Source organism: Hemiscyllium ocellatum, chromosome 2 (assembly GCF_020745735.1).
Source record: "Hemiscyllium ocellatum isolate sHemOce1 chromosome 2, sHemOce1.pat.X.cur, whole genome shotgun sequence".
In the NCBI taxonomy this organism is placed as follows: domain Eukaryota; kingdom Metazoa; phylum Chordata; class Chondrichthyes; order Orectolobiformes; family Hemiscylliidae; genus Hemiscyllium; species Hemiscyllium ocellatum.
Genome location: NC_083402.1, coordinates 94,152,699 through 94,169,581, shown reverse-complemented (window position 1 = coordinate 94,169,581; position 16,883 = coordinate 94,152,699). Strand labels below are relative to the sequence as shown.

General features: G+C 39.9%; 1 protein-coding gene across 1 annotated transcript in view; it reads left to right on the top strand.

Annotated features, from left to right (window-relative positions):
* Positions 1 to 16,883, top strand: part of shc3 (SHC (Src homology 2 domain containing) transforming protein 3) — a 298,746-nt gene that overhangs the window by 154,271 nt on the left and 127,592 nt on the right. The window contains exon 2 of the mRNA XM_060841596.1: positions 11,257 to 11,327. Coding sequence (XP_060697579.1) covers positions 11,257 to 11,327 — 71 coding nt within the window. The remainder of the gene's footprint in view (positions 1 to 11,256; positions 11,328 to 16,883) is intronic.

Sequence of the window (16,883 nt, the reverse complement as noted above, 5' to 3'; positions counted from 1 at the left end):
GAAGTGCTAAATAGGGCTAGGCCCAGCCCCTTTGCTGTTGTAGTTGCAGCTAGAATATCTGTCAGCCTGGATACTACATTCAAATCATAGAGAGAGACTTGGACCGATAATGTTCTTTCACATTTTGCTCACACTTTGCTTCTAGATTGAAGGTCTCTTTCCTGCCAATGAAATCTTTACATGTAAGGCATTATGAGTGCTAACAAAACATATTTACAGTTTAAGATGATCAGTGGCAACTGAAAATAAATGAAATATGTTATATCAATACAAAAACAAAAGGTTGATGATGGTGGAAAATTAGAGTAAAAATAGACAGTGGTAGAAATATTCAGCATGTAAGGTACTGTAGAGGAAGAAACAAGTTTTAACAAATGGATGTCAAACTGAAATGTTGGACAGAATGTTGCCTTAACAGACCTGTACATGGAGATGTGTCAGAACCTGTTTGCCACTGAAACAAATGGATTTTTAACCTGACCATAGCAATGCCATCTTTCATTTGATTTCCTGGTCAATCATAGAGACTCAGTGGAATGACACGTGAAATCTAATAAGGGAAGGATTTTTGCTGAACATAACTCTGACAAGGCTCAGAATAGCTGAACAGTAGAATACTTTTTGATACTTCAATGTGCACAGGGATGGACAGGAAACTTAGAAGGTGGCTCACGGTCTTTTAATTCTTATCCATATGCTCACCTACACTCAGTTGTCTGGACAGCTGATTTCGAATATAGATTGATGCCAACATGAGTTAAATTTCTGGACCAGCTGAAGTTACCATGAAAAGCTCTCCTTCTTAACCAAAAAACCAAAGAGCTTGGATGCTGGAGTTCAGAAACAAAATGAGACATTCCTAGAAAAACACAGCAGGTCTGGCAGCATCTGTGAAGAGAAAGCAGAGTTATCATTTCAGGTCCAGTGACTCTTCTTCAGAATGGTTCCAGCATATTCTTATTTTATGTCATATGAATGTTTTCTATTAAAAAGAATCACTTAATTTCCACCAAACTATCTAGCTCATTTGCTAATGATTGCAAAAATTCTCCTCTATTGGGTAAAACCACTGCAATATTCTAAGGTGAGAAACTATGATGCATTGGAGCTGCTATTTTGAGTGAGCATTGTAACTCCAAAAGGACATCTATAGCACTTGTGTGAATTTGTCAGGAAAACTTGTGACAGACACCACATTGATGAAGACAGTAGCATACATATGTAGTGAATATTGGCGGGAAGCTTTCTGCATGAGTCATAATGTTCAGCCACATACAAAGCTGATTTTAAACCAGTGATCTCACTTCTCACTTCAGTGTTTCAGTAATAATCTTTCTTACCTTTGCATATCTATTCAAGAGGTGTAGCCCGAATATTGTTCTGTGAAGTGATTGTCGGCAGTTAATGGTTTAGTTGCTGGTTGATCACTTCTGATGTTTACTTCAACTATAGAAATATTTGGTGTGTTCTGTAGTTGTTCAAAATTAGTAATATTTAGAAGGAATGGTATGGCAGGTTCTGAAGGACATGTTGACTTTGAAGTTTCTGCAGAAACTTACTGCTCCTACTCATATTGATACATGATAGGGACAGTTAGTCGATAGCATGCAGAATAGAACACAATGCTGGAAGAGTTGGAGAAGGGCTCTCAGCAGGAAATCTCACGTGCCCAGGGAGCAACCCTCCTGCCTGCATGTCAGTGATCAACAGTGCATAAATTGGAGAAAATAAATTTACAAAGAGAGAGAGGGGAGTTTCTGACTGGTCTGCCAGGCTCAAAATTGGATAAATCTCTCAGGGCTGGGTGAAAATCAGGTTGTTGAGTGAGACAAAGGAGAAATAGCACGTTCTTGCAAAAATTTTCAATTCCTCTCCGACCACATGGGAGATGCCAGAGGACTGAAGGACAGCCACTGTAGTACTATTATTCAAGAAGAGAGCAAGAGATAAACAAGGAAACTGCAGTTCGGATAGTCTAACCTTGAAGGTGGGGAAACTATTGGAAGCAATTCTGAAGGACATGATTAATCCCTGCCTTTCAGGATGTCGATTAATTAAGAACAATCAACATGGTTTTGTTAAGGAGAAGTCATATCTGACTAACTTAAATTACTTTTTTGAAGACATGGCCACGTGTGTAATTGATGGCAGTGCTTTTAACGTAATCTACTTGGGCTTCATCAAGGCATTTGATAAGGTCCAGAATGCAAGACTGATAACAAATGTAAGAGCCCATAGGATCCAAGAAATTTGGCAAATTGGATTCAACAATTGGTTGAGTGGCAAGAAGTAGAGGGTGATGGTTGATTGGTGCTTTTCTGTCTGTGACCAGTGGGGTGCCACAGGGGTGTCTCAGTGTTGAAGTCCTTGCTGTTTGTTGTTTCTATAAATGAGTTAGACTTGAATGTAGGAAGGTTTATCAATAAGTTCGCAGACACTGCAGAATTTGGTGGGGTGGAAAATAATAGGATGGCATTAAATGATAAGACAACAGGCTGGTCAGAGTGGTTGATTAGTGGCAAATAGAATACAATCTGGTGAGATGTGAGGTGAAGCACTTGGGCAGGACAAACAGGATAACGGAATACATGAAGAACAGCAGGTCATTGGGAAGCACTGAGGATCAGAGGGAGACATGTACACCAGTCCCTTAAGGTATCAGGACAGGTGGATATAATGGTTAAAAAGGCATTTGGTATAGTTGCCTTTATTCATCCAGGCATGGAGGTTATGTTGGAACTGTAATAAAACATTGATTCAACAACAGCTACACTGTTGATTGCTGTCCTGAAATCCACATGATAGGAGGGATGTGATGTGATAGCAGGACAAATTGTGAGGACATTGTCTGGGCTGGAGTGTTTCAGTTCTAAAGAGAGATCGGACACATTTGGATTGTTTTCCTTGGTACAGGGGAGATTGAGAGGGTGCGCTATTGAAATGTATAAATGAATGTGGAGCATATATAATGTAGATTCATGGAAGAGTCCTGTTCATGGAAGAGTCAGTAACCAGGGAGCATGGGTAAAGGGCAGGGATTTAGAGGAGAAATGAGAAAAAACATTTTCATTTACAGTTAGTAACAATTTGGAACTCACTGCCTATAAGGGTGGTCAAGGCAGAAACCCTCATAAAATTTAAGAAGCATTTAGGTATGTACTTTAGATATGCCCAAGGCATATAAGGCTAAGTGCTGGACAATGGGATTAGAATAGTTAGGTGGCTGTTATTGACTGGCGCAGACACGAGGGACCGAAAGGCCTTTTATATGATGTAGATCTCGATAATTCTGAAGTAAATAAACAGTGCATAAATATAAATAAACAGTGCATAACTGCTTGTACTTCATGACTTTGCAAGTGGATAAAGGTCAAACAGTGGATGTAGTGTATTTGGATTTCAGTAAGGCATTTGATAACGTTCCCCACGGTAAGCTCATTCAGAAAGTTAGGAGGTATGGGATACAGAGAAATCTAGCTGTCTGGATACAGAATTGGTTGGCCGAAAGAAGACAGTGAGTGGTAGTGGATGGGAAGTGTTCTGCTTGGAGGTCGGTGGCCAATGGTCATAAATAGAGTAGATAGCCAGAGACTTTTCCCCAGGGCAAAAATGATTGTCATGAAGGATCATAATTTTAAAGTGATTGGAAGAAGGGATAGGGGAGATGTCAGAGGTGGGTGCGTGGAATGCACTGCCAGCAGTGGTAGTAGAGTCAGAGACATTAGGGACATTTAAGCGACTGTTGGGCAAGCACGTGGATGACAGTAAATTGATGGCTGTGTAGGTTAGGTTGATCTTAGATTAAGATTAAGGTAAATATTTGGTGCAGCATCATGGGGCAGAGGGCCTGCACTGTGCTGAATTGTTCTATGTTCTATGTTCTGTTTCATCCACTGATATTTGCCACCTGCTGAAGCCACAACCACAAATCAAAGTAAGATAAGGTTGACATTGCCAGTGGCTATTGTGGCAGTACTTGTGGCTTTTTCTGACAGCATCTTATAATTTGCTATTTAGTGTTGCATCAGAGAGGTCACTGAAGTTCTGTCTATTCAGTGACAACAAATTATATTTCATTTTACCTTGCAACAGAGAAACAGCCAGACCAAACATAACGCCTTTGTAAGAATTGCAGACTTCCCTGTTAGTACACTTTATTGTGTTTATGTCAGTGCAAAAGTTGTGTTGCAGGGTAGTTAGGAGTAATAAGAGGTGTGTGCTTATACCATCTGCAGGTAGGGACATGCTGGATTGTGATGAATTAAGCAGAGCCTGGGGCTATTGCTGCAATTGGCAGGATATGGCATTGGAAGATGTTTTACTTGGTTTTGACCACTCATGCAGAATCATTGAATTATTTGCTGCACCATGTCAAGGTGCCACTGAAGTTGACTCCTTTAACCATTGACTGTTTGCTTCCACAGCTTCCTGAGTCTATATCTCCATCTGAGGTCTCCACTATGGCACCCAAAAATTTGGCACGGTGATCTCTCTGATATTATGTCATTCATCACAGGGCAACAAGGTGGCTCAGTGGTTAGCACTGCTGCCTCACAGGACCAGGCATCTAAGTTCAATTCCTGCCTTGGGTGACTATCTGTGTGGAATTTCCACATTCTCCCCATGTTTGTGTGGGTTTCCTCCCACTAAAAATGTGCATTTTAGGTGGATTGGCTATGCTAAATTGCCCGTGGTGTCTAGGGATATGCAGGTAGATGGATTAGCATCTGGATGGGATGCTCTGAGGGCTGGTGTGGACCTGATGGGCTGAATGAACTTCTTCTACAGTTTCTACCCCACTGTTGTTAAAATACTGAATGGACTCTCAAACTCTTAACATTCGCCTGTACCTGTGTTTTTGTTTTTGCCGCTGTTTACCTATTATTTATTATCTATTCTACTTAACTCTGCCTGTATTGCTCGCAAGACACAGCTTTCACCGTGCCTCGGTACATGTGACAATAAATTCAATTCAATTCCACACTATAGGGATCCTATGATTTATATGATTCTATCAGTATTTCCCAGATCAGACATACTTCCTCCATGACTGCTAACACCTGTACTATGACAATGTACCTTCCCTTTAAGTGGTGCAGGCTAGCTTTAATTGCTGTCAGATAATTGAGTTAAACCCCAGTAATTACTTCTCTGTGCCTGTAAAAACACAGCTGCAGCTCTGAATTAAGCCAACAATGAATGAGTGAATTCTGAATGCTGCAAAGACCAGGATATTTGTTCTTCCAAACAATGTCAGTTTCTCTAAGAAGCAAATGGTAGAAGGATAAATTTTACAAATTTGTTCTTTTAGTCCAACGTGCTCCTGTCTAGGCTGTATATCAGGATTTTTCAATTATTCAATTTTAATTTGTAAAAGTAAATTATTTATCTCATATTTTTATGCCAGATTTGCTGGCACATACTATGAATAAAAACCGTTAACATAGAAAATGGGTGCAGGATTAGGGCATTTGGCCGTTCAAGCCTGCGCCACTATTCAATATGATCATGGCTGGTCATGCAATCTCAGTATCCCAGTCCTGCTTTCTCTCCAAACCCCTTTATTCCTTTAGCCACAAGCCATATCCAGTTCTCTCTTGAATATATCTAATGAACCGGCCCCAACAGCTTTCTGTGGTCGAGAAGTCCACAGGTTCATACGTTGACAATATCCTAAAAAATATCGATTTATCCAAATCCAAGCTGAGCATTAGTGACTCAGCTACTGACCTGTGCTTTTGCCACTTCTATTCCAATAACTAACCATTTCCAATAACTGAATACTGGTAACCATAAGACCAGAAGATGTAGGAGCAGAATTAGACATTTGGCCCATTCAGTCTACTCCAATATTTCCTCATGGCTGATATCTTTTTCAACCCCATTGTCCTGCTTTCTCCCTAACTCTTGATTCCCTTACTAATCAAAAACCTATTTATCTCTATCTTAAATATGCTTAATGATTTGACCTCCACAGATTCATCACCCTCTGTTCGAAGAACTTCCTCGTTATTTCATCTCGAAAGGATCTTCCCTTAGCTTTGAGGCTATGCCCATGGATCCTCATGTCCCTTGCTAGTGGAAACATTTTTGCCATGTTTACTCTATCCAAGCTTCTCAATATCCTGTAAGTTTCAATGAGATCTCTCGCATCCTTCTAAAGTCCATTGAATACAGACGCAGAATCCTCAACCATTCTTCATTTGATGGACTGTTCAACCTCCTTGTGGGAGCACGAGGTGGCTCCAATACAATCATCAATGTAGCAGAGGAAAAGATGGAAATGGTGCCGGTGTAACTGTGGAAGATGGACTGTTTTATGTACCCAATGAATAGAAAGGCATAGCTGGAGTCCATATGGGTGCCCATGGCTACCCCTTTGGTCTGAAGGAAGTGGGAGGATTCGAAGGAGAAATTGTTGAGGGTGGGGACCAGTTCAGCCAATTGAGTGAGTGTGTCAGTGGAAGGGTACTGGTTGGGTCAGCAGGAAAGGAAGAAATGGAAGGCTTGGAGTCCTTTGCCATGGTGGATGGATGTGTACAGAGACTAGATGTCCATGGTGAAGATAAAGCATCAGGGCTGGGGGAGCAAAAGCCATGGAAGAGATGAAGGGCATGGGTGGTGTCCCAAATGTATGTGGTAAATTCCTGCACCAAGGGGGACAGCACAGTGTCAAGGTATGCACTTCAGTGGGGCAGGAGCAGGCAGGAGATAATGGGTCGACCAGGGCAGTCAGGTTTGTGAATTTGGGTAAGAGGTAGAACGGAGAGGTGCATGATTCCTGGACTATGAGTTTGAAGGCTGTGGATGAGAGATCCCCTGAGATAATGAGGTTGTGGATGGTCTGGGAGATGAGTAAAAAGTGAGGTCTGCAGATGCTGGAGATCAGAGCTGAAAATGTGTTGCTGGTTAAAGCACAGCAGTTTAGGCAGCATCCAAGGAACAGGAAATTCGACGTTTCGGGCCAGAGCCCTTCATCAGGGCTCTGGCCCGAAACGTCGAATTTCCTGTTCCTTGGATGCTGCCTAACCTGCTGTGCTTTAACCAGCAACACATTTTCAGGTCTGGGAGATTAAACAACCTCACTTCCCATCACCAAACTATGTGCCAGCACCTGACTTCTTACGCCATCCATGGTCACCTCATCCTTCCCTTAGCAAACAAACTTCTCCCTCTCAAATTGCAGAGTGAATTCTATCATATTATGGTCACTGACTCCTAGGAGTTCCTTCTCCTTAAGTTGCATTGTTTTGGAACTTTGGAAAAGAAGAGATCAGAATAACAGTTTTTTTTTAATAAAGGAGGAAGAGAGACAAAGCAGAGGCCAAGTGGGCGGTGAATAATGAGTTGTAAACCTGAACAGCTATCTCACAGAGCAGTGAACCTGCACAACTGATCACCTCTGCTGTTTAGTAACAAGTATTCTGGACATTGGAGTTCATGCTAATAAAAGTAAGCAGTGAAATTCGCAGCTGACCTTGGAGAAATCTGTGTGTGGGAGCTCACAGCACGGGAGCAGCTAAGTGGTTTTTAAAAAGTGTAATCTTGCTTTTTTTTTTGTAAATCTATAACAGTGAGTAGACTGGGGTTTTCTTTTGATTATATGCTTTATTGAGATCTGCCTCTTGATTAAACTTAAAAAAATATGTAAAAGATAACTACCAAGTTATCCTGGAGCTGTGTTTTTGGAGCAGTAAGACTGTGCTATAAGCACACTTGCACTGGAAGCTAAAATGTGTAAATTAAGACGTCTTAAAAGCTTTGTGTATGCTTTTGTGCCTTTTTGCTGTATGCTGTAACTGAGCTGTAAGTTGCAAATAAAGCTCACCAGGAATCCATCCTGCAACTCTGACTCACATTAAAAAATATGAGATCTAACCGCAGCCTTCAACATATCATCAATGATGAGAGGCGTCTTGCCTAGGTCATCCCTATGCTTTCAAACAACTGCCAAACTTGAAACAGACCATCATTCACAGCAAACTACCCAGCCTTCAGGGCAACACAGTCACAACACCACATAACCCTGCCATGGCAGCCTCTGCATGATATGCCAGATCATCGACGTAGCTACTATCATCACATGTGAGAACACCATCCACCACTTGCATGGCAAGTACTCATGACTTGGCCAATGTTGTCTACCTCGTACACTGCAGGAAGGGATGCTCCGAGACATGGTATATTGGTAAAGCCATGCAGATGTTACGACAATGGATGAATGGATGAATGGACACCACACAACAATCACCAGATGGGCATGTTCCCTCCTAGTCGGGGAACACTTCAGCAGTTAAGGACATTCAGCCTCCGATCTTCGAGTAAGTGTCTTCCAAGGTGGCCTTTGAGATACACAGCAATGCAGAATCACCAAGCAGAAACTGATAGCCAAGTTCTGTGCCCATGAAGACTGCCTCAACCATGATCTTGGATTCATGTTTGTGCAGTTTTGGATTACCTGAACCCTTGGCATATGACTCTTATGCCTAACATGTTATTCCAGCCATTCAGTTTGTCTCCAGCACCACTTTATTTTGAGTTTTTTGTAATTATCTCTATGTTATAGGTCATTTCTCTGTTTGCTATTCAGCTTTTGACACTTTACTCACACCGTCTGACACTTTTGGTCACCGACAGAGACATATTATTCAGCCTGTCGACACTCCACTCACACCACTTCTACAATCTTTTGATCTCTCTGCCTATACATTCTGTGCCTGTATGTTTCTCTTCACTTACCTGACAAAGGAGCAGTGCTCCAAAAGCTTAAGATTTCAAATAAACCTGTTGGACCTGGTGTCATGTGACTTCTGACTTTGTCCACCACAGTCCAATATCGGCACCTCCATATCATGATTAGGGATAGTCAGCATAGTTTTGTGTGGGAAACTGTGCCTCACTAATGTACTTGAGTTTCTTGAAGAAGTAATGAAGAGGATTAATGAAGGCAGAGTTGTGGACGTGACCTGCATGAATTTCAGCAAGGTGTTCAACCAGGTAGACTGATTAGCAAGGTTGGATCACATGGGTGACAGGGAGAACTAGCCATATGGATACAAAACTGGCTGAAAGGTAGGATGCAGAGGGTGAGTGGTGGAGGGTTGCTTTTCAGACTGCTGACCTGTAACTAGCGATGTGACACAAGAATCGGTGCTGGGTCTACTGCTCTTCACCATTTATATAAATGATTTGGATGTGGACATAGGAAGTATGCTTGGTAAGTTTGCAGATGACACCAAAATTGCTGGCATAGTGGACAATGAAGAAGGTTACCTCAGAGTACAACAGAACCTTGATCAGATGGGCTGATGGGCTAAAAAGTAGCAGATGGAGTTTAATTAACTGTGAGGTACTGCATTTTGGAAAGGCAAATCAGGACAGGGCTTATACATTTAATGGTAAAGTCCTGAGGGAGTGTGGCTGAACAAAGAGATCTTGGAGTGCAGGTTCATTGTTCCTTGAAATTAGAGTCATAGAGGCGATCAGCACAGAAAATGACACTTCAGTCCAACTCATCCATGCTGACCAGACATCCTAAATTAATCTAGTCCCATTTGTTAGCACTTGGCTCATATCCCTCTAAACCATTCCTATTCATTTACTCATCCTGATGCCTTTTAAATGTTGTAATTGTACCAGCCTTACACCACTTTCTCTGGCATTTCATTGCACACACACACACATCACCTTCAGTGTAGAAAAGTTGATCCTAAGGTCCGTTTTCAATCTCTCCCCTCTTACCTTAAATCTATGCCCCCTAGTTCTGGACTCCACCACCCCAGGGAAAAGACCTTGTCTATTCACTCTGTCCATGCCCCTCATGATTTTCTAAATCTCTATAAGGTCACCCTTCAGCCTGCAACACTCCAGGAAAAATAGCCCCAGCCTATTCAGCCTCTGCCTATAGCTCAAATCCTCCAACCCTGGCAACATCCTTGTAAATCTTTTCTGAACCCTTTCAAGTTTCACAACAATGTTCCGATAGGATGAAGACCAGAATTGCACGCAATGTTCCAAAAGTGGCCTAACCAGGATCGTGAAGAAGGCATTTGGTATGCTTACCTTTATTGTTAGTGCATTATCTGTTGGAGTTGGGAGTTCCTATTGAAGCTGTACAAGACATTGGTTGGCCACTAACTAGATTAATTAACTAATGAATTAATCCACTGAGACTAAATTAATTTGGTGTGGATGAGTTGGATCAAAGGGTCTATTTCCAAGCTGTTCAATTCTATGACTGTAAGTGTAATCAAGTAGTTTCATTCTCTCTTCTCTTTCAACAGCAGTTAATAGTTCTTCTGGTTATTCCATACAGTAATATGATGAGTATATTTGTGAAATTCCTTCGATTTATCATCTGCTGTGAAATTCCTTCGATTTATCATCTGTTGTGAAATTGTACACAGTTGGCAGTAGATAGTCATGATAAGTGACAGTATTTAACTTTCAACTCAAGTTTAAGACATTTTTGTCTGTTTAACTATTTTTACACTAATATGACTTGTTTTCTGGACATATAACATGTAATTATTTTGCTTTTGAAAGCTTTCGAAAAATGTAGCCTGGAAAACCTGCAGAAGTCTGATATTGATTATTATGACTGTCCCATGTACACAATATGATAGCAAATTGAGATTTTTGAAACTGTCAAGGGTTTGCTGAAATTCATGGGATGGAGAGAGTGCCATTAGTGCTTTAGGGGTATATCCATTATTCACCATAGAAACATCCTATGAATGAATAAAGAAAAAGAAAACTGCCTCAGCTAAAGACTACAAACATCATGGCTAGTCCATCGGTTTGCTGGGAAGTATAGTTTTCAAGTCAAGCAACCGTAAGAAAATAAATCTGGGTGTCTCAGACTGCTGTTCGAAGGAGGATAGCTTCAAGCCACATAAAATAATTTTGGTCTGTTATTTGAGGTTCCCAGCTCTCAAAACCTTTTTTTTAAATTTATCTTCAGTATTTGTATATGTAAAGTTCCAGCTGTGACTAAATAGAAACAGAAAATACTGGAAGTACTCAGCAAAATAGGAAACATTTGTTGAAAGAAAATCAATTTTATTGTTTCGGTGGGGTAATCCTTTACAAGATGCATTTACATGTTGGAAGAAATTAATTTTTTAAAAAAATTAACATTTCAGTGTCTGATGGAGCAACATTATTGATATTCCAGACTAAGCTAACATGTGTGGAAAATAACCAAAAACATTTATTGCAAGCCATGTAACTCAAACATTTTCTTTTCTTTTGCAGTACCTGGGCTGTATAGAGGTTTTACGGTCTATGCGTTCCCTTGATTTTAACACAAGGACACAGATTACAAGGTAAGATACCTATTTTCAAATAAATTACACTGAATCATTTCCATTATAATGCTTTAAATCTTGATAAATCTTCACTTTAATATGAAGTATTTATCATGCAGCTAACTAAAATCCTGCTGGAATCTAGGTGAACTGTACACATACTAAATGAATGTTATGCCAATCTTTTAGACAGCTCACTGATTTTGCAATTACTTCACAGAGAATGTCTGATTCCTTTTACAATACACTGCTTAAAATAAGACATGATTAAGTGTTTGTGAAAGAGTATATGATTTAACAGTAATTTATTGTTTCAGCTATGATCTTGACAACATTAAATTTACAGGACAGGGAAGCTGCTTTTCTGTCAGAAGGGAGGAAGCTAAACTGCTGGAAATTCAGGATTTCTTTTTGGTTGTAACTGAAAGTGGTCACATGTATCTGCTGGAAGGCAGGTCATTGAGTCAGCATAGTTTTTCCATATCTCTCTAACTTGTAGCATTCTTTTCATTTGCCAGTAATGTCATTCAATTTTGTAGCCATCCAACATTGATAGTCTTTCTTTCCTCTTTCACTTTTTTCCTCAAATTTTCCCTCCATACATCTTTTATAAGTCTGCTTACAGCTGAAGATTTACCCTTTTCAGATTGTGCCTTTTCCTAATCATTTCAAAATGTTCATTACCCATTCACTCTTGCCAGAGCTACATAATTTATATTTTTTCTATTGAGTAGATCCTCTCTGTTATCATCTAACAACACGTTTCAAAGCTACTTAGCAAAATGGTTTGCTGTTTGCATAAAGTTCATGTCTCACATCCATATAAACATATGTGCCAAGTCAAGCTCTTTACAAATAACTTTTTCTGTTGTACATTCAGCTACCTAATTAACAACAAGTTTCTGCTTACTAAATGTGGCCTTTCCTATCATTTTTATTATTTCTTAGATGAATTTGCAGATATCATTCTTTCTTGAATACTTGAATTCTTACATTATTTATTTATCTTCTTTGAATATGTGAATGTCTCTTTATTATATTAAGGTATGGATCATATTGGTTTTTGACAATTTTATCGTTCATACCAAAGTTGGTGAATTCTATTATGAATCTACTTAACAGTTCTTCTGGTGCTCTTTACAAGTGCTTTGTGATGTGCAAATCTAACTGATTTTATTAGTTGCCCCATCCACCCTTCCAATCTTAACACCAAATGCATGTCTTCAAATGCTTTTTTTGATTATTGCTTCTACATAGACATTAAAGATGACAGATGATAAACAACATCCTTGTTGAACTAAAATAGAAAGTGCTGTAGAATTTCAGCAAATCTGGCAGCATCCATGATTTGAAAAAGTTTTCAAGTTTTGAGTCCAATAGGATCTTTCTTTCCTTAGGACCCATCGTTGAACTCTTCCAATGTCTGAGTTTGGAATAATATTGCTTTTGTCACTGATGCAGTTTTTTCCTTGTATAAGTTTCTTTATCATGATGTATCTCTCCAGTCTTTTCCAATGTCTTTCAGTACTGTCAAGAGCTTAAAACAGTTAACCCAATGAAATGCTTTTCTCCAAATTTGCAAAACAAATTTAACACCTGTTCAAATTCTAAAATATGTTCACTTATTAATCTTATCATGTTAATTGCTTCTCTTATCCCTCTTCCTACTACTATAGCTCTCAATGCAATCTTCAGGTAATCAAATTAAGTGTATAGAAGTTACAATATCAGCATGCCTTTGGCTTCCTTCTTTGGATGCTCTTATTTTCTGCATGAGGCCCTCTGACCATTTTCCTGTTAAGTAAATATGTTTGCACTGATTAGTAAACATTGTTGTATATTTGTATTAATAATGATCACCTTAATTAATAGTGATCACCCACTGAAAATGCAGAAGGATATTGCCCTAAATTATTTGACAGTGGGTGATTGAATAAAGTAAATGTTTCTCATGACCATTAAGAAAATTGATGAGAAAATTGAGAGTTTTCTCTTCAGATTTCTTAACCTTGCTGATCTCTCCAAAACTGAGTTCAATCTTCCCAAAAAACTGGATGAATTAACCATCAATGTGAGTTAGAACAAAGGACCTTACATCACAGGACGGGCCCTTCAGCCCACCAAACCTGAGCGGATCCAAATCCTCAATCTAAACCTGCTGCTTATTTTCTAAGGATCTGTATCCCCTTCTCCCCGACGATTCATGTATCTGTCTAGATATATCTTAAATGACACTATCGTTGTGAGTTTACAACTCAGATCTTATACTTCCATTATAAATTCCTTGGCTTTTCATGCATACAGGAAGTGTGAGTAAAGAAGTAGAATAATGATTATTCAAAGGAAGAAGCCAAACACGGTGATGTTCTAATTTCCATACAATGTATTTGATTACCTGTACATTGAAAATTGTGTTGAGAGCTATCGTAAAGAATATGGCTGAGAAGGCACAGAGTTACGTAGGAGATAACCAGTTTGGAATTGAGAAAGGAAGAGGAATAAGAGAATCAATTGGCATAATAAAATTAATAACACAGTGTAGTTTAGAATTTAGACAGAAAATATGTTATTTTGCAGATTTTGAAAAAAGTATTTGTTTGCATTGATTGTATTAAGTCCCTCCCTGCAGTGGGGAGTGTTAGCATTGAAATTGCAATGACTATTAGCAATCACTCAGAGCTCTTCCTTGTTTCTTTCTTGTCTGATCAATCCAACTTTTTTGGTAGACATCTGCTTCAGGTTTTAGTGTGCAATATGATGACCGATGCAGAAATGAAGTTTCAATGAAGTACTGATAGAGATTTCAACTGAGAAAAGTGGCCAAAATATGGAAAGAAAATGTTCCTTGTGGAAAACACTTGAGTTAATAGCGTTGTCAACTTACTTACACTGTGCAGCAAGTGAGGAAAAATTTGCTTACATAATTCTGCTGTGATACTTGCACTTACCTCAAAGCAAGGGAGTTGGGAGAGGAGGGAATAGGGTGAAAGAGCATTCCTACTGTGTGGCTAGCAGGATGTTCTTAATTGATCCTCAATGACAAATCATGAAGGTTGCATTAGGGTGTGTTGTCTGCCTCTCGGGAGTTAAGAAAAGTCTGTGTTATAGAATTGTAGAATTCCTACAGAGCTGAAGCAGGCCATTCAGCCCATTGAGTCTACACTGACTCTCTGAAGAGCATCCCATACAAACCCACCCCTATACATTATTCCCGTAACTCTGTATTTCCCATAACTAATCCACCTACCCTGCACATATCTGGACACTATGGGCAATTTACCATGGCCAATCCACACCTAACCTGCACATCTTTGGACTGTGGGAGGAAACCAGAACACTTTGAAGAAACCCACGCAGACATGGGGAGAATGTGCAAACTCCACCCGAATTGAATGCAGGTCCCTGGCACTGTGAGGCATCAATGCTAACCACTGCGCCACTGTATCGCCCCTTGTAGCAATGTTACACCCCAAAAAATTTACAAGGTACAAATTACGTACTTGTGAGGGGACAATAATACGCAAATATTATCTCTGAGACAACATCTGTAAGAAGATGGTGAGAGGTGTTGGAGAGGAAATGTGAGAGATTTTAAAATTGATTTTTATTCCCTTGGCAAGGCTGCTAACTGTCTGCAGGGTGGGAAAGTCTGGAGTACCAGGAAAAGACAAGTTGATAGCTGATAATTTTTGTCAGTAGGTGAAATGGATGGTGATCAGTGTTGAAGTGGGTGCAGGGTTGTTATGTGGGTTATGAGTGGCAGCTGATCGCATGGGGTGATTTGGGGTAGCAGATGGGATCACCTATGCTGGGTTGGAGGAGCAGACAGGTTGTGAAGGGGTTGGATTTACTGGGTTGTTTGCTGAGCTTGGAGGAAATATCTCTATTCATTCTAATCTACAAGGCTGTGAGGACATCCATGTGACATTTGACTGAGTGTGTCATCAAAAAGTGCAATCAAGCCTGAAGTCATTGGGATCCAGGGCAAATTCTTCAATAATTGCAGTCATACCTAATATAAAGAAAGATTGCTATGGTTGTTGGAGGTTAATCATCTTAGTTATCACTGCAGGAGTTATTCAGGGTCATGTCCTGTGCCTAATCATCCACAACTTTTCATCAATGACCTTCCCTCTACCATAAGGTCAGAAATGGGTTGTTTGCGGATGATTGCGCAATGATCACCAGTATTCATGACTCCTCAGATATTGTAGCTGTCTGTGCAGCAAAACCTGGACATGTAAACTTGGAATGATAAGTGGTCCACTCCATACAAATACCATGCAATGACCATTTGTGACAAAATTGAATCTAACCATTTTCCTTGGGCATTCAATGACATTACTATTACTGAATCCCCAATTGTAAACATCCTAGTGTTGGGGCGGGTTGCATTGTATGACAATTGAACTGAACTAGATCAGCCTTACAAAATCCTGTGGCTACAAGAGTGGGTCAGAGATTGGAAATCCTGCAGTGACTAATTTGCCACCTGAATCCTCAATGCTTGTTCATCATACACAAGATCCAGGTCAGGGGTGTGATAAAACATTTTCCACTTGCTTGGAGGCCTGGAGTTCCAACACGATTTAAAATGATCGATAGATCTGAAACAAAGCAGCCTGTTGATTGGCATTCTATCCGCCACCTTGAATATTCACTTCCTCTACTGATGCATAATGGCAGCAGTATGTACCATCTGCAACTCATCATAGCTCTTTTGACAATACCTTGCAAATCCATGACCTTCACCATGTAGAAGGACAAAACCAGTATTGACATGGAACACAACCTCCTGGTAGCTCTCTCCAATCCATTAAACATCTTTGTTCCTTGACTGTCACTGGGCCAAGTTCCTAGAACTCCTTTCCTAAAAGCACTATGGGTGACTGCAGTGGTTCACGAGGATGGTTCATGACCACCTTTACAAGAATAGGTCAGATTAGACAATAACTGCGAGCCTAGTCACATGTTGTGAATCAATAAATTTAACAAAACCCTGTTCACTTTCTTTCATGAGTTGGATGTTCAGAGACTCAGTCAGCTGTGGTTCAGAAAAGGATCTCTGATAAAATTAAGGCATTTAGCCTTATTTAGAGACTCAACTGATTCACCTGCATTCTAGAATTGATTGGTCACATTCTGAGCCCTTGTCCCTATTCCATTGTCACTAGAAATTGACCACTTGATTCCTTTTTGAGATTGTTAGCTTTTTAATCTCCCTCCCAAAGCAAACCCACACCTTTTTGGGGGGATTTAAATTGCCATTTCTGTTTCCAGAAGTGTGTTAACTGTCAATTATTATGAATTCACACAATAGACCTAACATCATCTAGATTGAACTCCATCTGCGATTTTTCAGTCCATTAATCCATTTGATCAAAAACTTTCTTGACTGACCACTAAGCCACCAATTTTGATGTCATCTGCAGACTTATGAATGATGCCTGCTATATTGACCAACAAAAGAGGACCCAGAACAATCCCTGTGGAATACCGCTGGTGGCAGGCCTCCAGTCTGAAAAACAACCCCAATCCTCAAAATGTTTTACCTTGTTTTCACATTTTTGACTT